The sequence below is a fragment of the Manis javanica genome, chromosome 2, assembly GCF_040802235.1.
Source record: "Manis javanica isolate MJ-LG chromosome 2, MJ_LKY, whole genome shotgun sequence".
Classification (NCBI taxonomy): Eukaryota; Metazoa; Chordata; class Mammalia; order Pholidota; family Manidae; genus Manis; species Manis javanica.
Window position 1 is genome coordinate 161,400,745 of NC_133157.1, and position 24,155 is coordinate 161,424,899.

General features: G+C 33.4%; 1 protein-coding gene across 2 annotated transcripts in view; it reads right to left on the reverse strand.

The window, feature by feature from the left end:
- Positions 1–2,842: 2,842 nt before the first annotated feature.
- The window catches only part of UBE2W (ubiquitin conjugating enzyme E2 W), a 64,440-nt gene continuing 43,127 nt past the window's right edge, over positions 2,843–24,155 (reverse strand). For both annotated transcript variants that reach the window (XM_036997961.2, XM_036997962.2), the window contains 4 exons: positions 23,356–23,458; positions 15,885–16,040; positions 12,303–12,378; positions 2,843–4,411 (listed from right to left, as the gene is read on the reverse strand). In XM_036997961.2, coding sequence (XP_036853856.1) covers positions 4,398–4,411; positions 12,303–12,378; positions 15,885–16,040; positions 23,356–23,458 — 349 coding nt within the window. In that variant the 3' untranslated portion in view covers positions 2,843–4,397. The remainder of the gene's footprint in view (positions 4,412–12,302; positions 12,379–15,884; positions 16,041–23,355; positions 23,459–24,155) is intronic.

Sequence of the window (24,155 nt, forward strand, 5' to 3'; positions counted from 1 at the left end):
TGTATATAAGCCTGTCTTTAAATTAATGCACAATTTATGCTGAGAAAGCAAAAGTCTCATACAAATACTTTTTTGGCGGGGGGGAGGAACAGTTCCAAATCTCAAAATGGTCTAAAAACTTAGATGGAAAAACACTTTTACCAAAATAAGTAATTTAATTATTTGGGAAATAATTTGGCTTTGGGAGAGTTACCATCCAAAAAGTGAACAAAATTTCCTCAATATTGGTATTTATGAATTAAATGATAGTCAACAGTTCATTTATCAAGTAGTCAATTATTCAAAACATTTAGCCATCTACTGATTAACTGAAATTAGGTATTAGATATATGTATTTATAGGAAGGAGTCTTCTTATTAAAAAAAAATTCTGATGTAATTTTAGTAATTTTCCTAGTCTGGATTCCTTATACCCAAGAAAAGGAAAGGGAAAGGAGAAGGGAGAAGAGAAGGTGGGAGGGAAGGTAGGAGGGAGAGAGGGAAAGGAAAATTCAGAGAAATCAGAAAGGGAAACAGCTGAAGGCTGATACACTGGACATCTGTGAGAGACAGGGAGAAAAATAAAAGAGGGAAAACAAACAAAACAAAGACTGCAAGGAGGATTAGGGCCAGGTGGTGCAGATTAAAAGACCTCTTCTTCACATATCTTAATCATGTAAAGGCATTAGCATAACACAGAATAGTGCAGCAGCTGATTTGACAACAATGAATACTCAGAAATTAAACATACGGTTTAGCTTTTTGAAAACCAACTTACATACACAATTATAAATATTAAGCATTCAGCTAAAATTTATACAAAAACTAAATGAAAGTGAGATCGAGAATACAAGCAGCAGTAACCATAAAGGCTTAGAACTAGTGACATTGAATCCTTTATTAAAAAAAAAAAGTTTTTAAACACACAGTACCTCCTCTTCTCTTCTAATTTCAAGAAGAAGCTTTAACAAGTTTTAAATATCTCAATTCTCAAAAACAACACTTTTTAAAAAAATAAGACTTGATTACAAGAAACAAGTAATATGTAGTTAACATACCAGTTTTATATCACTATACTTTTCCACTATTTGTCAATTCATCTTTGATGCAATCTGGGAACAATTAAGTAGTCACTAGATACCTGTTCTAGAATCAGAAGAAATTATTATCCACCACCAGAATCTAATGATATGTATTTTTGCATATATTTAAAATTTCAGAAAGGAAAAAGTAATAAACTATTCAACTTTATACCAAATATTTATATATGTAGTCAAAACAATGTGGGTTTAAGATCTTTCTCCAGATGAACTGTATATAAAAGCTATTTCTAGCATTTTCTTTTGGGGATTAAAAAATGCTTTCTTTCCCTGTTAAATGGAGGAATTTACACATTACATGTAAGTCCTTCAGCGGTGAATATTAAATTCCTTAAGAGAACAGCCATAAAATTTACTTTTAAAAATTTCCCTTAGAAATCTGAAAACCATTTCTCTTTAATCTATGGCATTAGTACCTACTTCACATTTTCTTTTTTTGGAAAGGGCACCAAGTTCATGATCTAAGCATGTAAAATAAGGAACTGAACATATCATCTTAACAGAATTTGGCAAATGAGAATGGCCCTCAAATAAATAAATAAATAAATAAATAAATAAAGGAGAGCGTACATATTGTCTAGATACGAAAGTATAATTCTGTAGGCCTATGCAGCAGACAGTGCCCCAGAAAGGGAATGCAGGGAGGAGGGAAGTAGTGTGGTTTCTATGTACATTTTCTTGGTATTCTGGTTGCCATTCAACAACACATTACGAAGAACTATTCTTTCCATTATTACAAAGCCATTAATTGCCCTCACTAAAGCAATGACTCAGGTAAATGTCTTATGACTTTTAATGTAACTTATATTTAAAATTAATTGAATCTAAGTACAGAAGAGTTTTCAATGATTTCTAAGTTCACGGGAGCAATGAATAAGGTTAGTTATCTGATTGCAAATTTTGAATGGCTGGTGTTCCTATATTTTAGGGATATTTCATCTTATTTTCTTCTCTTTAAAAGCCATAAAATGTATTGAAATTATCTGGTTTTCCTTTACTTTTCTCTGCGTTATTTTAATTTATTTTATGGTATCTCTAAGTAGAGAGAGAGAGAGAGGTATGTTAAAATACTGTTATTTGTATTAAAAAACTCAACTGAGGCTATATATGATCTATTAATCTATAGTATAGCATTGTTAATCTTTGACCTGGTATATTAATTCCTGTAGTGACTAATGTCACAGGTCATTTCTTTATAAAAGGATTTTAGTAAGAGGACCAGCAGTATGGAGAGAGAGCCCCCACCCACACCCCCAAAAACGATCAAGTCAATTTCAGTAGTTTAGAGCAGTTACGTAAAATATGAAAAATACATAATTTACAGCTGCAATTTTCATATTAAAAAACAGTTAAAAACCAAGTAGTTCAAAGCATTCCAAAAAACATTTTCTTGCTTGGTTAAAGAGGCCAACTAATAAGATCGAAAATGACTATTGTGAGAACCTATGTGTATTTAGTCAAGATAGAACAAAAATATTTTTGATTTTTAAAAAGTGGTAGTTGCTAACTATCAGTATAAACAATGTCTACAATTTGATGGCTGGCCATAGTTTCAGTTTTGTTTTGTTTTTCAAGTTATTTCCACAGCAGACATATTTTTGAAGTCTACCCACCCCTGAGTTCAACAATTATACTTTGAGTGTAAAATTACATGCCCTTAATTAACAACATGTACAAAGCTACAAAATGTCATCTATACAGAGATTAAAAACAAATTTTTAAATATTCTTTGCCAATTATTGATTGGATGGTTTTACTGGGGTATGTATTTCAAACGTTTCAGCCAACTGGCTTTTATTTTTAAGCCCAAATCGATTCATATATTCACTGCAGGATATTTCAAAATGGGTGCAATAACAGGCATTAGTAAAAATAACATTGTAGTAGAAACAGATCTTGCATATGTGAAAAGATAATTTATAAAATACAGTAATCCCTTTTTAAAAAGAGCCTGGTTGCAGTATTATTAACTTATTAACTTATATGGTAATGAGAATTGGACCTTTCAACAACTTTTTTTTCTATAGAAAAATTTTATCTAGCTGTAAGCAAAGTCCTTTAAACAATAAGAAAACAAATCCCTCCAGGAAAAACTATGGTTGTGTGAGACAAATAAGCAACCATACCACTCTACAGTGTACTTTTGCATAAATTTTAAAATAAAAATGTCCACACTCTTTTGTTAAAACATTAAGCCTCTGTCAAAAATGTATTTCTTTTTTAGGATACAGGACTGAAAGACAAAGTGATACTTACAAGTAAAGAAAATTTACAGGAAAAAACAAGCGTTTTTCAATTAAAGTATTGTAACATTCAAACTTGACTGAAAACAACAAAAGAAACAAAATCGCAAACAAAAAATGTTCATGGATTTTCCAAACATAAATAAATGAAATAGTGTTTAGGCAGTAGGGCTCATGCTGATGGCTAGCAGGAAGTAACAGAGTGTAATCTACTTGGAAAACTGTTAATGTACAAATAACAAACCCAAATTATGGACTGCAGTAATTTAATCATCACTGCCATTTTTCTTATTTCCAAAACAAACCCTTGATTAAACCATTCATACCCTATATTACTCATACCTTTACTTCAGAGATTAAGGAACTATATACAACGAATGAATTTATTTCACCATAGGGATAACATATTGTACCTCTCTGCCAATGTTACTTGAAAACCTTCCACGTCAAAACAATTTGACAGCAGATATAAACAAATAAATACGCAATGATCTTTCATTACAGTCCTTTAAAGACGCATGTTAATTCATGCTGTTAACCTTAAGATCACAGTGCATAGAATCCAAATATAAACAGTTGGGGTGACTTTCAAAGTAATGTTGGATCCCTCACTTTATTTATAATCCCACTATAACCGATAAGTTCATTTCATAGGTCCTGTCATGCATTAATCACTGGGTGGCAGGAATTAATGAAAATTTTCCTGTTAGTACGTCCACTGCCGGCAATGAACGCTCCCAAACCGTCAAGGAAATCATTGTTATTGCACAATACATGAGGACCTAGAACTCTTCCAAAAGCTTAAAAAAATAAAAATAAAAAATGGAATTATATTTGACATTTCCTGACACCTGCATTAATACTGTATGACTAATAAAAAGCATGTCAGTTGCCTGGTCTGAACCAGCTATCAACATGCGCCCAGAATGCACACGAGTAAAAATGCAGAAAAAGGAAGTAGTCTTCATAGCCTATAGGTCACTTCCAGTCAAAGGTTAAAGTTCAAAGACTGAATGATCAAAGTGCTCATTTTCTCAGTAGGACTATCTTCTGCTAGGAGGATGTTAACAGTGGCATCAACAAGTATCATCTTCAAGAAAAGGAGAAAAAAGATAATTTAAAAAATCAAGCACGCATAAGTAAAACCTATAAATTAGTCTAACACATAAATAATTTCAAGTAGCAAGAACAGTTTACATGTCTGACTTGCCTCCCCCAATCTCTGTAAATAAAAGTCCAATCTATATTCAATTAAATAGTAACAAATTTCATTCTTTCAGGGAAATGGTAGTTTACAGAAAATCTTAAAATATACATTATTAGTATGTTAAAATATTAAATTGGTATATATTAGCACATATTCAGGATTATCAGCCTTAAAAGAATTTTTTACAAGCAATAATTTAAAATTATTGAGATGAAGTATAAACTCTTAAATCTATCATGCTATGTAACACAGAATGATGCAAGTCATGTTTTTAGTCTGTGAAGGAAATAACTTCACAAGTGAGGAACAATCTCTAAATCAATCAGTCAATAGTTATTGCTAATTCTCTTTAGAAAGTAAGTTTTTCAGCAAGTATAGGTAGAAATGCAAAGGAAGTCATTAAAAATATCTCACAGAACTATTTAGTGATGCCTTCTGGTAGCCTTAACACATTATATTTATGTAACACATAGTTTTGGAGGGTGATGACTTTTTACACAATTTATTTCACTAAACACATCTGAATGATTTATTTTGAAGATTGGTTATTCTTCAGAAAGCTTTATAACGAAGAAAGACTAGTGGCAACTACCCAAGAGTTGTGAACACTAATGACAAAATTCTAAAAAAGTAGCCAAACTACTTTACAAACCATTACATGTTAGGATTGATACATTGCTAACTAAATTTCCATTCATAAAGACTCAATGAAAGCTAGAAACCAGTAAAACTGACTTCTTTGCTGTACAAACTAGTGTAATATTCCATGATCCTATGCCATAAGGCCAATAAAGGGTGAAAAATATTTTTAGAGTAATTGTTATTTAAATTATTAGAATCCTTTAAATAAATATCTCTAAAGAAGAAAACAAGTGGATAGTTTAGAGCCGCTAGGTGTCACATGAAAATATCCTAAATTACTACAGAACTTGAAATAAAGAGGATATATCTGTTACGGATGCAGAACAAACTTAAAAATATGAAGAGGTTTCCTAAAACATCACTTTTCCAGTATTTTATAGCATTAGAATCCTTGAAATTAATACTAAAATTAATTATGCTTAAATCTCTGCACTAAGAGACAGAGCTAATCTCTACCTAATATGTTAAATCACTAAACTTGAGTATCATACCACATAACAATTCAACTTGAACATAATGTTATCTAGATGGCCAGCAAGTTTTTACCTACAAAGACATATCATCTTTGATAGGTGGTACCACAGACGTATATTTATCAGGTTGTTCATTCTGTAAGTTTTTCAGTACAGCATGGTGCTGTGGAATATGCTACCAATCGCCAAAATGATTAGGAGAGCCAGGTGATGCTAATCTACCTCAGTCCCCACCTTGAGCCAGATGTTAAAAGAATTTAGGACAAATATGATACTACCTGCCTTGAATACTCTATCTTTGGAAAAATAAACTTAACAAAGTAAGTTCCGAAGATGGAGTTCAATTATCAAAAATCCATGATGGCTATAAGTATTCAAGAGTCTATGAGCAAATACTCAAGTATGGAGACAGGTGCAAGGCAAAGCCATGGCCACCTTTTCCCTAAACAAGAAGCCATCACTAAGAAGCAAAACACTCGTTTGTTAGCAGTGCAGTTTCCTAGCTAGGTGAAAAAGATTACTGGAAACTAGGAGTGACTTACAAAAAAAGGTTGTTAGAGTAAGCCCATCTTACATCAAGATAAATGTTAAGTCTATAAAAGTTGGTGAAAGAACATAACATAATATATTTAACCTACTGGCTAAAGTATCTATAGCAAGATGATGGCCTGAAAAAAAAAATCTCATATTAACCATTTAAATTTTTTCTTGAACTGTAACAGAAGCCCCTACTAAAATTATACCTCAAATATGATATACAAATTACCAGTTCTGAAGAGGTAATCCCTACCACCACTAACTTCACTGAGTTTCTGGGAAATGTGAGAGAGAGAACTATATTAGAACAAGGTCATTTAACTTCTCCCAGGGTATAAGAAGCATCACATTATATTGATAACCATCTTCCTGGCTATACCTGAGGACAGGAGAGACCAGAAGAAAAGGAACACAATAGGTCACTAGATATAAAGTGGAATGCTGCCTCCAAGGAAGGCAAAAGTAAATCTTTACAGTTAGGGTTGTCTCTCAAGAATTAAGGAATTACAGTTTTCATTTGATGAACCAATTCAAGAAAGATTTCAAAGTAGACAACAGAATTGCTATTCAGCAGGGGAAAAAATGGCAAAGACTGTTAAACTGAGTAAAAGTTTGGACTTAGGAATTTAGAAAGTAGTTTTGTAACCCTACAAGTTAGTACAAATAAAAAAATAAAAGGTTCACCACTAATATAGGTAAATCTGTGGACAGCTATAAGGTAGGGAGAAAAGGAGTTTAATACTAGTCTGAGAATTTTATATTCCTAACCCCTCAAAAGTTTTGTAATTCTACAGGAAATGTTCCAGGTGATGGAAAGAAAGCAGTTTACAGTTTCATTTCTAAAAATTTCCCTATTTCCCCCAAATCATCAGTTTATTGGGTATAACATCTAAATATTATAACAATTTACTATTTACAAGCCTGGTTTTCTGGAGTCAACACACACAATAGCAGTGTTAAGTTATATTGTTCAATTCTCCATTACCTTCAGGAACCACAGCCCTGTACTCCAATCAGTAGAAAGCAATTATTTATGAAACTAAGTTGTGTATGTTTAATATTGATCCCAGGAAACAGATGATATTAATAATGAATCACATTATTAATGGACTCTATTTGACTACCTCAGTGAAATTATTTTTTATGATAACATAAAAAGATATCTTTAATCTTTTTCAAGGACAACTTTGCCTATTTTATGATAAAGATCTTTGAGGCTCATTCATTCATGTGTGCACTGAACTGGACACAGATCTTTTTTCTAAGGAAGATTCTATCTCTGAATCATAGGTAAATTCCTCAGCCCCTCCATATGCTGAGATGAGTTGTCTCTTCAAATACCTATTTTGGTTAGGTCCCTTTACTTTTTTCAACCCTATTCTCTCTGCTCATTCGATTTTTCAAAGCACATGGGGGTCCCTGCCTTAACTGGACACACAGAATATTTTCATTCCAATGCAGATATGTCTTTATTCAAAGGAACAAAATAAAAACTATAAAAGAGTTCTGAAAAACATGTTGATAGTTAACTTTAGGTAAACACCAGTAAGGATTATGTATTCCCATATAAATGACATTTTACACCTTAGTAAGTTACTGTGTGCTAGGAAAGAACTTCAAAAGAAATGCAATATAAGGAATGATGTACACAAAGACAATGATCGTAGGGTAGCAGCAACTGGCCTAATTTTTAAGGTATACTAACTAACAATGTAGAAAATCACAAAGTTAAGCTGAGAGAGGCTTTTTTCAAGAACCCAACACTGGTATCTGGCAGCTCAATTTTGGTGTGTCTGCTGAGTCCTCCTTCCTCTTCTAAAACTAAGAGATGCACTGAATTTCAGATTTTCCATTAGTAGTGCCTCCATTCTGCATCCAGGAAGCACCTCTGCAGAACACAGATATCACTATTATCTAAACCAACCTCTCACCTCTGATTATATCTGATAAACACTCTGACCCACCTTGACCCAAGTATGTTGGTTAGCACCACCTAGAAGGACTGTGAAACTTGGTACCTGAGGCCTACAGTATGGCTTGGTTTCTAGAAACTGAAATGCTAAGCGTTTCAGTGAATTCACCCAATTCCAAGTAAGTCATTACTGAGTCTCTCATCTTTTTGTTTAGCTTGAAGGTCACATCAGGACACTGATCTGACCTGGTAATCCTTTCAGAATTAGAAGATGTTAAGACAGAATAGGAGTCCATATTGGTATTTTGTTTTTACAATGAGAACATGATCAATGAAGATCTTTTGGAACTGAAGCTTCAAAGCAGAAAAACACACACTGGAAAGCTCTAAAACAAAGCGGACTCATTCTGCTTTATGAATGAGTATGACTACTTTTTTGATAAAGATTTTCCAAATTCAACTATAATGCCACAGTGGGCTATTTTTCATATTGCTTGTAATTGTTACTCTGAAATGTCTATAAAAAAGACAATATATGCTACACAGAAATACTTTAGGTTTTTAAATGTGAAGGAAAAATTCAAGGAAGAATGGTCAACCACCTTTACGACAGAGCAGTTGCTCTATCATCTCAAAGTGCAACTAATACTATCCTCGATTTTGCATGAGGCTCACTTATGAAACAGAATTGATGATTTAAGGGAGAATAAGGGAAGGGAATGATTCAGGAATACAGGGTTCAAGCAGGAGCAGAAAACATATTATGATAAGAATGGCCACTGTAAGTCAATGAACTTTTCAATTAAAGTATCGTAACATTTTAACTTGAGGATGTTTTAAACAGAATTATCTGCAAATGAAAAAACTGTACCTGTACCTGGGATGGGAAAATGGACTACAATAGTCATGATTTAATTTAATTTGAATCTAGTGCCTTTAAAAAATGGGTAATTTGTATTGGAGGGGAAAGAAGAGAAGGCATACTTTTAATCTGTTTATTGGGAAAATGAAATCTTACATAAACCCTGGACTATTTTATTTTACATTAAGAGGTTAATTTAGTCTGAAAACCTCTTTTCTTGGTACTTTTTGGCTAATCTGGAGATGATCCATCTTCAAACTATTAAAAGACTTTCTACTTCAGTTATTTAGAGTATGGATTTTTCAGTAACAGATAAAAACTTTGAAAAGTAACTTCTACTGTGATGTGTATTTTATTTTAAAGAACTTTTATATTTCTAATTTTACTATGTGACTTTTCCCCATTTCTTATTCAAAAGCAGGCAATAAATTCTAGAAGTTTACTTAGATACCTAGACCCCTCATAAGTCCTTTTAACTGTATAAGGCAGCATTAGAGGCTTGAAAAATGATCTTTTTGAAATTTCCCTACCTGGGAGTTGGAAGGGAAAAATAGGTATATACCACCGAATACTGGGGTGGGAATAAAGTGGTAGAGGGGGTTATACTTTCAAAATATATGTGGTTTAAAAACACTGTGGAAAAGACAATGGGAGAATTTTTCTATTATTAGCGAGGCTGAGTCTGAAATAGAATGACTACTACCTTAGTAACTTTGACACTTTAAAAAATGTTTGATTTAGTTGTGTTTGTCAATATTCTTGATTGACTGATCTTAATTTTTTGATGAGTTAGGGAATTTACTATGGTAAGATAAAGGGGTAATATTTTAATTTTTTTGTTTTGAAAGGTTCTTTGTCAAGGCACAGAAGGAATAGGCAGGCAGCTTAGTGTTTAGTCCAGACAAGAGAGTGTAAAAGAATGAGAAGTCAGCAATGTAAACTGAAGTAAAGGGCCATTTAATTAAAGTAGGATCTAGTTATAAGTTTTAGTGGACCTTTGGTGCTTAGAAAGATTATGCATTTTTATTTGGAAATCTGTCTTTTTTATATCTAAGAATCCTTGAAAGAGTCTCAAGTGACAACCTTCATTTTTTTTTAGCTGAGGATATCTTAAAAACTAAAACTAAATCAGCATTCTGGCACAGTAATAGTTTATTAGATTCCCAAAAAGAGGGAGTAATCAACAAGGCTTTGGTGAAAAAGTTCCCAAGAACAGATGTGCGTGTGTGCACATGCACACAGTGGAAGGATGAGCTCCAGGCAAATCGCACATGTGGAGGCAACAACATGCAGGATGAGGATTAGAATGTATATTATAAATAATGTTCCACTGAACATTTCATGCATAAAACATTCCTTATAATAAAGATGATTTAAGGATGGGTTCTTATTAGTTTAGTAACTGAGACAAAAGGTCTGATCTTGAACTTTAAGCACGCAAACACTGCCAAACAGCTTCCTTAAAGGATTATATTAACTTGCTATATACCACCAGCAAGTATGAAAACAGTTTTATTCTACCCTTTTCTCTCCTACAGCATTGCCTTCATTTTACAGTACTGTCAATTCAATACAGTTTCAAAATATAAATTGATAATTATTTTATTGTGTTGAACTTTTTGGCAAATGCTTTCAGTGTTTCTTATTCTCAAGCAATTTTCATAAATGGTCTTTATTCTGAATAAGCTATAATTGTTTCTCACAATTTTATTTTGTGACATTATCTTAACTGTCCTTGAGGTTTCTGGGTGCCTTTATAAAAGGTTGAAATTTTCATATAACTAAATGCTTAATTTCTGTGTGGTCCCTTTTAATTTCAGAAGTCCTTCCTCTAAAGTTGATACCCAAGTTTTTAAATAATATTTTTTCTTTTTAAAAAGCACTTATTTCAATCCAGAGGAAGTTTTTTATACATGACATAAAAATGTAAATTTTTCTTTCCTAGGATTAGGAACTTTATCTAGGAAAATGACCAATTTTCCAACAAGATTATGTATTAATTGTCCCCTTATCGTCACTGATGTGTGACACCTTATTTACCATACATTTAAATTTTATATATAAAAAAGTTTTGAAAAGAGTAATTAATTCTATTTCAATATCTATTTTTGCATTAGTATGTTTTGGTGTGTGATACATCAGTTCTCTTTCCTTACCTCTTAGTTTAAAATCAAACTGTTCTCACCAGTTATTTTTTCAAAACATTTCAAACACCCACCCCATCACTCCACTGGATTTTTATTCAGTTATATTAAACTATTATTTGTAACGAATATATATATATATATTTTTATAATACTTGTTTCTCATCAAAGTATCTCTATTTTTTTCATAGCTCTATGAAGTTTTGGAATTTCTTCTGGGTCATTTATATTTCTCAGTAACCAAAATATTTGTATTTCTGGGGCTCTCAGGTCTGGCATTCGTCTTTCACTGTGTTTTCTAATTTGTAACTATTACTACTACAAGTGCTATCTAATGACTCTAGTCATCTTTTATCTCAACACTTAAGATAATTCTTGTAATTAGGGAAGTTTTTAGTTGACTCAACTTAACTGACAGAAGGTTTCACAATGGATAGAAGGGTAAGGAGAAAGGACATATTCCTATTAATTAGTTTTGCCAGCTCTAATTTCTTATAAGGTAATATTTTAAAAGAGGAAAACAAAAGAAATGCTCTTATATTTATAAAAAATCACAGGGGGTGGTTTTTGTTCATTCAGCTCGAAACATACTTTGAGGAATATTAACTTTTTGTTTTTAATTTCAAAGACCTCTTTGGGGAAGCAGTAAGATCAGTTTAGAAAGGATGCTAGCAACTTTCAATTATAAAGCTAACATTACGCTCCCAACAAAAACAATAGAAATTTAAAATTAATGAGGGTATTGTATTCATAAAGCTATAAGCACCAGAACCCCAATTTGTTTTGAGGAATAACTATTAGAATAGGAAGTGCTTTAATTAGTGAGTTATCTCTAACAATAAGCACCAGTGCCCTCCCCAAGAACAGTGCCAGAAAGAAATGAGTACACAAGGCATCAACCTTCTACTTCAAATAACAGGTTTTCCAACAGCTAGTTCTGATTTGATCTAACAATTTAGGAGTTCTTTTTTGTAAAATGGTAGAGTTAAAGCAGTTTTGTCTTTTACTTATATGATGGCTATGACTTCATGTGCCTCATTAAAAATCTAGTCTATCTTACCCATAAAGTATCTTAAAATTTTAAAGACACTTCTTATATTACAAAAATACAGTATCAATTATACATTCCCTTTTTCCCAAGTAGATATATAGTCTTTTAAACCAAAATGCTAAAACAGTATCATTCTAAAATAAGGCAGCTTACCATGATACCACCATTTTGTTTTCTTTGGATTCTTGTTACATGTTCGAACATAAAAAGAATTATCTGGTGGTCGTCTCTGAAACCAAAGAGTTTAAATAGGTAAGAAATTGTAAAATAGAAAAACGTAAGTGGGAGATAGTTGTAATAAAAGCGTTAGCAAAATTACTACAGAATTCATGGAAAACAGTATAAATGTGATGGCATAACTAAAAGAATATATATTCTAGGGAATGTAGGTTCTTGACACTAAAATTAAAAAAAAAAAAAATTGGCGTGTCTGTGTGGTTGGGTTAGGTTCCAGTGAGATTACTAGAGAATGACTATCAACCAAAAATGACTGCATTAGGTTATAAAGAATTTTGGTTTCATTTATCTTATCTCTCTAGATATAATTCAAGAATTATTTTTCTGAGCTGATTAAAACAGAAGAGTCTAAGTAGATCTGTCTGAGAAATGATAGCAATTTAATAAACCTCCAAAGGATTATTTTCCTATGGGATCAAGGAATTTCATTTCCAGACACTACAAAAGAGGAAAAGGGGGGGATTTATTGGCATTTCTGCTATACATATGCCCTGCTTACCATAGTGTTAGAAACACACAACAGCTCTGCAAGGTAACTATGTCAGGAATAGTGATGCTCACAACACTGAGGACAGATAATGGAAGAGGATTTTCTTGAAAAATGTTGGATATTGATCACATACAATATGTGGCTCTGAAAAATTTAGAAATGTGTTAAATTTATATTAAAGCCACTAAGGGCAGGTTGGTAGATAATATGATAGGTCTGATCAAAAAGCAATGGTGAGCAGGACTACTTAGATAGCAGGAAAGAAAATAGGCAGTCCAGATTGCACTTCTAGAACTCATGTACATAACTATGATCTTAGTTGAGCCTCGTGATGCCCTTCAGTTAATATTAATATTAATTTAACAAAAGGGAAGATTAGAGCATAACATATTATGGATATCCCATGATAATCCTTTTGATACAGTTCAAGAAAATTCCTGAAAAACTATCATGAAATAGATGTCTGACTACTTCAAAGAATAATCTGCTGTTGTTTGTTCTGCAAAGTCATCACATCTATAGTCATGTGGAAAACCATGAGTACCATATGCTACCATAACAATTTTATAAGCTCATATTTATCCATATATTTATTATAACTCAATCTTTAAAAAAATACTTAAAAAAATCCACTCATTCAATTTGCTTAAGTAAAGAATATAACCACATTGGTTAGTGATCAAGGAGATGTGGTTGTTAGAAAAATAAAACTACACGAAAAGATGGAATACCAAAATTGTTTTAGGAATGGAATACAAACTGGAAACTCTAGACTATCTACATTATAAGGGCACTGAGAATAAAGGGTTGAGGACTGAAAATTCAGTCACTGGTCTCAATATCAGAAATTAACTTTACTGAAATCTACTGACATAATGGATTTAAATGCCTTCAGTTTAGGGAACCATTCTTGATTGTGAAAATGGAAACTGGAAGAAAAGAATTATGACTCAACTGAAGTCCCCAAATGCCTATAGTAAAAATTAAAAGTTTGTATTCAAAGAGAGTCAACTATTAAAGTGAAACTCATAAAACCATGTCTACCACAGTACAAAATTCACCTATTTAACAGAAGAGCTTCTGGTGAGTATTTAAAAGACTTTTTAAAGCTTATTTGTAGCTAATAATGCCAAACAAAATTTCCTCTTCATCTTTGTAACCTAGTACTTAGCACAGCAAAAATGACACATAGTAGGTATTATCATAGGCTTGCTGAATTTTACCATATTTCACAGAACTAATGCTCCTAGAATTCTAACTTCCAGATTATCATCTTGGTTAAATATAACTTACATCTTTATTATGTAATATAGCTTATCAATCATTTAAATGGAATGATTAGTCATATACTATATGCAACAAACACTAGTAGCAGGTAACTAGAATGTGAGGGTAATAATAAAGGTTAGAGAAGTATGAAGGCGGTAGAGAATACAGTCACTTCCTAGTTTTTAATAGTAAATCATTACATTTAAATATTAACAGACACTAATATAATCATAAAACTCATGCAAGAGCTATGTGCAGACATCGCTGGTGTTCATCTCTTTTAATTTTTCTTATTAAATCCTATAGTTATTGCCTTACCTTTCTATAGACATTACACATTAATGGACATAGAAGCCCTTTAACTGCAAACTGCTCTGCTCTGTATCAGAAAGTTTAAGACCTGTATGCTTGTGTTGGGGGTGAAGATGGGGGAGAGGAGAAAATATGCAAGCAATAAATAAGTAATACTTGTTTCCAAAGCCCTTGGGGTTAACAAAAGTTCAAGTGTAGACTTAAAGTGGAACTTAGAAAAGCCAATACCAAAAAAGAATGTGAAGTTATAAAGTGATACTAATATCAGATAACATATACCCTATTTCATCTAAGATGTACATTTTTTCTGCACATTTTAATATTCCTGAATGAGGATACATGTTTTTGAACTAATGGGGTGTCATAGTTTAACAGCCAGAAGTTTTTTCTTCTCTTACACGGTATAATAAATTGCATATTAAAGACTGTTAATGCTTCAATATTTAAAAATTTACAATTTAACATATGGCTTCCCATGCTAATTTGAACAAAAACCTTACACCAAAAAACCTCTTAAGGAACTAACATTTCAAGAAACCACTTTGCAAACAGTGGTTTAGGGTGTTTCAGAGTTTAGATAATCTACCATTTAAAAAGGAAGTATCTTTGAAGTTCTCTAAACACTAATTTAAAATGACAGTTTAATGTGGAGAACACAGGTAAAAACCTGCTAAAATAAATAACCCCATAGCTTCTTAATCTCTAAGGTAAACTTGTTTCTCCTTTAAACACAATACGAAAGGGAAACCTTCCTAGAGAACAGAGGCTGTAAAAGGTACAAATATGTGAATATTGTGCTATACTAACCCTCCGTAAGGAATAATGAGGGTCAGAAATGCACAGAGGATTCAGATCCTTTAAAGGGGAATCCTAAATTTACCTCACATGATTTTTCTTTCTGGACTTTCTCCCTTCTCCATCAGACATAGACTGTGGACTAGTCAAGGAGAATAAGAGGAAAAGTCCTGAAATTCTACTGGTTATCTAGTTCTCCTCCTTTACCCTAATCATTATGAAAGGAAAGCTCTAGTTCTTGAAAATTCCCCAAATGAGGCAGATAGGGTTAGAACAAGCAGAGGGGAGAAAGGAGCTATGATGGTTGTCCCTGAGGCTTTCCACTGTGAAATGTAGAAATAAGAATTTCTTGTATACTTTTGCCTTGTGTACACTTATAGAAAAAAGTTCAGATTATTTAAGAACACCTGAAGAAATTTCCTGTACGAAATTAAAACAATGTCTGATTTCTATCTGGAATAAAAGATCATCAAAATAATTTTCCAATCTATTACTGAATATGACACTCCCTGCAACTTCCTAATAAAGAGCATTAAGTCCTTCCTTCCTTCAAATAAATTATATATGAAAATAGTTTCTCTACCTAAACTAAAAGAAGAGAGATTGTCTGGAATAATTCTGAAAAGTCCTACCTTTTCTTTGCAGCTGGAAAGCATGCTAATAATGCTAAGACAAACTGATTGGACTGAGAGCGCTGGGGACCAGTCTTCTGTTAGAATGGATAAACAGATATGACCATTGCTATAAACATGAGGATGAACGGGAATATTTTCACCAGTAAACATGACCTAAGAAAGAATAAAATGCCATTAACACTCAAATATTCTGTATTAGCACAAAATAAAATATTCTCTACATAACTTAATATTTTAAAAATAAAATTATAAACAAACAAAATCAGTGCCAGGAACAAGTTTATTGTCGACTCAGTAAATACTGGTTTCACTATATGAATGAACATGTAGTAGGAGAAAAACCCATTTTATCTATTTTATAGTTCAACTATTTTTCACAAATTCCCTTTAAAAATTTCTAAATTACCATGCATTTTTAGAGTGAAAAACAGTTACTTATGAGAACGGTTTTTCAAATTCTACTCATCCTCTCTGCATATGGAAATCATATACACTAAAATTCTGAACAAAAGTATTCAAATTCAAGATAATATAAATTACAGGTGGAAGGAAAACACTCCTACCCTTAATAAAGCTATCACTGGAGGTGCTATTATATGCAAAAGGAAATGACTCCTATATATTCCATCTCCTCCAAACTCACATGTCCATTACAATGGGTACGAATCACTACTTCTTAATCAATAACATAACTCTCTGCCTGGGTAAAAAAGTAGGTTGAATGAAGTCTTTCAATAAGGTACTTGTTTTTCTCTGCCTTTTCTTTTACTAAATCCTTCCAACTGTTTTTCCTTTCTCTATATTGCCTCAGCACTGTTTTGAAAGGCAATAAACTATTATTTCCTTCCTTTGCCCTAAAAATTCAACAAATATCCCAAGAGTAGTGTTTCTAAAACACATCTACCTAATCATCTGAATAGGGAGGAGAGTAAACTTAAATATCCTGAGGAAACTGTAAGCGTAGATCAAAGTATGTCAAAGAAAGTAGAAATATTTTATTTATTTTGAATAGAAATTAATCCACAAATCTTTAAGTAAATCTTATACTTCAGTAATGTACTGTATTTATTCTGTTGCTTAGTAGTAATTTTAAAAATCAGCTGAAAATCTGGCTAAAAATACAAATTCAAGAGCCCCATTCCCACATATTCTGATTCAGTAGGTATGACAGGATTTTTGTGAAGCTCATCAAATATGAACCAGCAGTTCCCAAACCAAACTTACAGTATCTCATCTCTGCAAACTGCCTCATATTTGAAAACAGCAGAATACTGGTAAGGAGAAACTGTACCTTAAGTTATAACATAAACTGATGAGCTACTGCTCTAGGCATACCCTGTTTCCTTTATAGAGCAGAAAAAAGAGCCAGTGAAGTTGGCCAGAGTAAGGTATGCCATAGTTTAATATGTAATAAGTTATAGGAAATTACCATAAGCTGGGTTTTTATTTTTAAGTATCTAGCTATGAATCTGATTCATTTATAATTTTAAAAATATTTACGTTTTAACAAAGCAGTCTTTCATGCAAGTAGGAGTCCTCTAATATTTCAAATATACTACTAACATATGGGATTCACTTCCTTGCCTGAAGCCAGTAATAGACAGCAAAAGGAATTTTTTCACAAAGGAATGACTTAACATACTTGCATAGTTTTCTTCCTTTAATTTCTGGCCATCCACCCTCCATTCCCACTAAAAAGAGCTAAATTAAAGCTGAAAAACAAAAGCAAAGTCTCAAAAGGTAACTTGCCCTGCCTGACTGCTGACAATTGTTCCCAAAAGGCTACTTTGGCACAATTGTGTTCAAAGTCTACCATTTATCTCAATCATATGTATCAATGTTAGTGCCTTTTTTCTTCACTTTTTGCTAAAAAAAAGTGCTGCTCTGCAAAAGGAAATGGCTGCTTAAATGGTTTTGCAGTTCCACACTTTGAGTCTATCCACAATTATTTTTTAAATTACAACTTTACTTTTTATAAATATAACTATAGTTTATTATATCCCATAATGTGTAGAGAGCTAGACTGGGAATTTACAGATTTCAAAGAATAAGTATCTGCTTCAGGGTATTCATTTTGCCACAAAATGCCATTTGAGCAGCTAGATATTTTTATTAGAAACATAAGCAATGCTTAAGAGCTCATTTTCTGACCATAATTTTTTGAAGGATTTTCTTTTCCAGTAAGGTTTCTTTTTAAGAAGTCAAGTAAAACAGTGCTCTGGAAGTACTAAAAGGTGAAGAATTGCCAAGTTATCTTCTTTTGCAAAAATTAATCAATGTATCAGAAACCATCAAGGAAAACACACAGCCAAATACAAAGATTACCACACATGCTTTGACTAGCCAATACACATAGCAGAAAGCAAGCAGTATTCTTCTTGGGTAGAAATTATTATGAACTAAATCACTTGGCCTGAGAGCCAAGATGTATGCATGAGCCAAGGAAATCAGGATAGAAGAGGAAAAAAACATGATGAGCAGCAACAGAAGATACCACCAGCAGAAGCAGCAGACGGTCTATTAGCAGAGAAGAGAGCCAGAAATCAACAAGACAGAAAAAGCTCTTAAGTCTGAGGGGACTGAAAAGTAACTCAGATCTCAATAACCCTTTAAAAAAGGGAGGGGGGGGGAGCTTTTTAACATGCAACATGCAGAGCAAATGCAGCCAGTCTGAAACTTTTAACCATCAAAAACAAGGGAACTAATTAGATGCACATATTATAGGTAACCCCTAGGGCCTAACCTGCCAGATACAGATTTTTAAAAGTTTATATAAAAACGGAAAGACTGAGTTTACATGCCAAAGATGAATTCCTGAAGTGAAAGAAAAAAACAACAAAACAATAAAACCTTTTTCAACATTTTATTCATGTAAAAGGCTGGTAAGCAGTTTCCACAGTTTTGATATAAACTCTACTACTAGAGTTCTCTGCATGTGACAGTAGAGTAATGGAGATGAATTTCTTCAAGATCATGCTCTTAACCATCCTCATTTATTTAATTTGGGGCACAAGCCAAAAGAAGAAATAGACATTTCAGTTATTTTAATGCACCCAAGTAGGTTCTGAAAACTTAAGGAATGATTAAGGTTAAAAACCTTTTTTTGGGAGTCCCCCATAGCTGACAAAACTAAAACAGACGTGACAAAACAACTGAATAAAATTAATTTGAAACTAAAGGAAATAAATATGAAGTTTGCTAATTCATTTATTAAATTACTTATTTGTAAACAACTTACTCAGATTCAAACTAGTTAGGTAGATGAAATTGAGTCAGCAACCCAAGAGTGCACACATTCCCCGCTGCATAAACAAAACTGAATAAAATGGAATTGCAGAACAAGCTATTTTATGGGAAAAAAGTCAGTTTTAGAAAAGGATCTTAGATCTAACATGTATGAACCACTTGAAGTTCTAAGTCTGCATTAGAAGCAGTGCTCAGAAGTCTCAAAATTTTCAAACATCTCCCTATCAGTACAGAAGGCATACTACTCACTGGTTTCAGATTTCTGGAACTAGTGGTCTTGGTGTCAAGCTAGGCCAAACACAGTATATACAGTATGAGCAGTACAAAACAGGCTATAATTATAAAAGCCAGTCTACAATATGAATACCAAGATTTCTCCAGGGAAAATATGAGGGAATATTTTCTCTGATTAAAGTGGTAAGTAGTTGACAATACTTAATGGGCAACTACAAGAACTTAACATATAAGCAGAGAGTTTATAATAACAAATCAGATAGCTAATTATGAATAATGTATGTTATGAGAAGTCTAGCATAAGTGGTAAATATTTGACAAAAGTGACTGAATATTGGAATTTCAGCAGTTTTTGATTCAATCCTCCCATTTTATTCTAATATGAATGAGCAGCATTAATATTAATAGTTTTCCTGGTCTTCCATAATTACGACTAACATACAGCTATAGATGTATTGCTGTACACTGCAAAGACAACTGCAAAGACAAAATTCCTGGATACAATGAAACTAAATCTGGGTTCCTTTGTATGGTAAACACTCTCTCCTTTATACATTGTGTTTTTCTAGTCTACCAGTCTTCTCTTTTGCCCTCCCCTCTGTTTTACCGGCTTCAGTAACTGTTCTCCTTCTTATTAACAGGTGTCCTAACTGCTAGACAATTTAAAGCAGTAAGAACTGTTTATTATTTAAGACTCTGGAAAGCTTAACCATAGCACAGGAAGCAGCAGGGAGACTCTGACTGTCAATAAATGGAAGGATGAAGGCACTATGAAGACAGTGCACTGAGGAGCTCTGCACTGAGGGAATTTTGAGCAATAAAACCATACTATGTCCACAATATGGGGGCAGGAACAGGAGGGAAAAATAAGGATGAGGGGAAAGTGATTATTCTTTTGCCTCAGTGTTTCTTAAGACTTATAATCAAAGTAAGAATAATTCTGCATCCTGCTCTTACCATCAATATGGTTTCAAGATTAAACAGACAACGCCCGCTTCCCCCTAAAAAATATTCCCCCTTCTATTTCTACAATGCCTGTATATTTTTAAAAACTGAGTTTAAAAGTTTAAAAATAAGTATAACTGGGCCCTTCACAAGGTAATATATATGTGTTTCAGATTTGTTTCATTCAAGCAGGAAGCTCTGACAGAGAAAGGGGATATAAGGTAGTGGATATCTGAAGGGAAGAGCTGCTTATATGAGGGAGGAGGTAGAAAGGAAAAGAAGCAAAACAGTAAAGACACTAAACTTGAGGACTTCATAGTTTTGATGGAGACTGACCATACCTTCCAATTCTTGAGATAAACTTTCAATTCTTTCATATTACAAGACTCTCTTTGATGGACCCCAAATACCCTTCCACTCTCATCTTGTGCTGTAGCCCTTCATATGTCTATATGTAAAATGACAACAGCATTTTCTCACAGATGGCTAGAAGAAGCCACGTCCTACCATGCCTGGCCTTACTTTTGACATAGACTCTTCTGGTTCTTTAACTCCCAGGGAAAACTGGTTTTCCTTTGCCCCAGCATTCTATTCTAAATCTGTCATTGCTTTCTTTTTTGCTCCCAAAGCATACAATTCATATTTTAATTTAGTGTCTTTCAATTTCAATGTCTATGCAACAGTTGCATAAGCCAAAAAGTGTGGGGCCCTCCTTGACTCCTTTCCTTCATTCATATTCCACATCAATCTACTGACAAATCTTGTTGGCTCAACCTTTAAGGCTGGTCCAAAATATGGCAACCTTCCACACCTCTACTGCTACCCTCTGGTGCAAGTCACCATCACCTCTCATCTGAATCACTGCAATAAGCTTATCTAGTCTAACTGTACCTGTGTGTCTCCGACAGTCAATCTGCCAAACAGCCAGATTTTTCCTTTTAATTTTAAGTAGGATCATGTCATTCCTCTGTTTCAGAATCTTTAAAGGCTTCCCATCTCATTCTGATTAGAAGTCAAAATTCTTACAATGGGCTACAAATGTCCTATTATACAATCTATAATGGACCCTTCAGCTCAAATTATCTCTCTCACCTATGCCCCACATTCCCCCTCTTGCTTATACAGACAGCACTCTAAGGACCCACTACACAGGCTCCAAATTCAGGACCTTTGCATTTTGTCTTCACCAGCTCTTTCCCTCACCTATTTCACAAGGCTTACTGACTCACATCTTTAAGAATTCTCGCTCTAGCGTCACCTTCTCAGTGAAAGCTTTCCTTATCATTCTATCCAATTCTACAACACCCTCAACCCCTTTTTTCCTACTTGCTTTCACCATCTTTCACACTATATATATTTTACTTACTGTTTATTGTCTTTTTCTACAAAAATGCAAACTCCACATAGCAGTATTTCTGTCATTTTGTTTACCACTGGAATGCCAACGTCTAGTACAGTGTGCGTCCTATGATATGTACTCAATATTTACAGAATGAATGAATAAACGTCTACCTAACCAAATACTAAACAGATTGTAAGCTGTCTGAAGGTAGGCACAATGCCTTTTTAATTTTTGTACTCTTTCCCATCTCTAGTAAACAGAACATGTAACTGTGTTTTTGGCACACAACTCACGCTCAATACTATTTAAATTAACCAATCATATACCTGTATCCTAGCTTAGCAAAAGAGAATATATAAAGGAAGATATTTTATTTACTATATGGCTCATGGTAAGTATGCATTAGCAGAAACCAGACACAAAAAGGTGCCCCAATCTCTGCTCCTATATTAAATGAAAAGTTTATTGTTGTTTCTGTTTGTTTTAAAGCAAAAGACTGGGCCAAACACCTCATTTTTCAAGCATTAATAGTCAGAAATGATGCTGATAAGCCAGAAGCCAACAGCAGAAAGTAAAGATCATTTTCTGGAAAGAATGAAGACATTTGCCTTTGCTTTTTAATTTAGTCTACAGATGTCTATTATAGAGGTCTAGAGGTCATGGCAACACACAGCCCTTTGCTTTATTTTTATGAAAATGATGAAAGCCCCCCAAATCCTTAATTTTCTGCAAGTAGGAAGTTTAATTCTACACCTCAAAACAGTTATCTCTTTATCTATAGCACAATGTAATAACTGACTTCCTTCCATCTATGCTTCTACATGGCAGAAGAAGATTAAGCTATGTTTGGTATTCTATTTTAAGTGGCAATAAAATGATTTTTCTCAGAAATAACATATTTTATAGTAAGTAGCAAATTGAATTTCTGGTATTTGGGAAATTTTATTATCTAGAACACCTCATTACCTAGCAATACTAGATAAAGCTGGCATTAAGTCTTACCACTAGTAACTATTAATTTGGCCACTAGTAACTCACTTACCCACCTCACCAAGCCAGAAATCTGGAAGTCATCCTAGAGTCTCCCTTTCTCTAACTTCAATCATTCACTACAATTAAACATCTCTCAAAAACATTCCTCTACCACAATCCCTTGTCCAAGTATTAAGCCATTAAGTAGTGACTATGCCTCAAATTATAATGATCAGATTTGGGGCTCGTATCTACATTCTTAACATCTTGTTAAGGTTTCATGATATATTCTTCCCTTCCAGTACTAAAAGTCTGCAAAGACAGCATATCCGTGCAAAGCAAAGAAGTATTCCTTTTAATAAAGCACTGCCCCTTCAAAATGTCATTCTATCTCATCTAGGAAGAAGTGCCTCCCTCCAGTTACTCCAAAATGCTAGTTCTCACACAGCCCAAGGGCCTGGGTTAGCTTCCCTTCCTCTTTTCTGTTAACATCTATGGAGAACAAACTCTGTTAAGTTCTTATAAGTACAAAAGCAGCAAAGCCCTCATCTCAATAAAGTAAAGTAAAATGTTCATAAGATTCTATTCATAAGATTATATTACAAATCTATTCACATAGTTATAATGAATTTCTTTTGTAAATTTTTAACTAAGTAAAAATACCACTAATTTATAGTATTTAACTATAATTTTTAAATATAATAAATTTTTAAAAAGTGAGGCAGTTACCTGAGGAGAGTCAAAAGGATATCGACTACTAAACTTAAATAGAAGTTGAAATTTTTCCCCTTCATACAAGGTACCTGGGGCACCTTCCATGTCTACAATCCACCTAGAATAGAAAGAAACAAATTAAAAACTTCAGGTAAAAGGGATTGGGGTGAGAAGGAGAAAAGTACTTCCTCTATGCCAGGCACTGGGCTAGGAGCCATTCAAGTGCAACAGCATAATTCATCTCCCAACAATTACACAGTAGGTATTAATACTCCAGGCCCTATTTCCTCCTCTGACACCCAAGGGTTAAATAACTAGATCGAGGTTAGACAGCTAGCAAAGGACAGAGACAAAGTTTAACCCAAATCTGAAAAACACAAACAAAATAAAAACCCAGCTCAGTTACGTTCACACCAAAGCCTGCACTCTTCCTACTCAACTTAGGCTACCTTAATTTCCCAAAAGACTATTTCTATAATGACTGAAAAGATTTTATTGACAACATCAAACCAATGAACTGCTTTTCTGATAGCAATTGTTTTGGAAGCAATAAGGGAGGTAGGTATCAACAATGACTACAGAGAATTGTAGCTGTCACACTGGTTTTTCCATCCTACAAAACGACTAGATAGGAAAAAAGTAGATAACTTGAGATCAGTCCATTTAATCTAACAGCTATTCAAGGCTCTATATAGCCATTCCTTGTCTCATTATGTTTCTTTTTATTTTTTTTAATTATGGTATCATTAATCTACAATTACATGAAGAACATTATGTTTACTAGGTTCCCCCCTTCACCAAGTCCCCCCCCACAT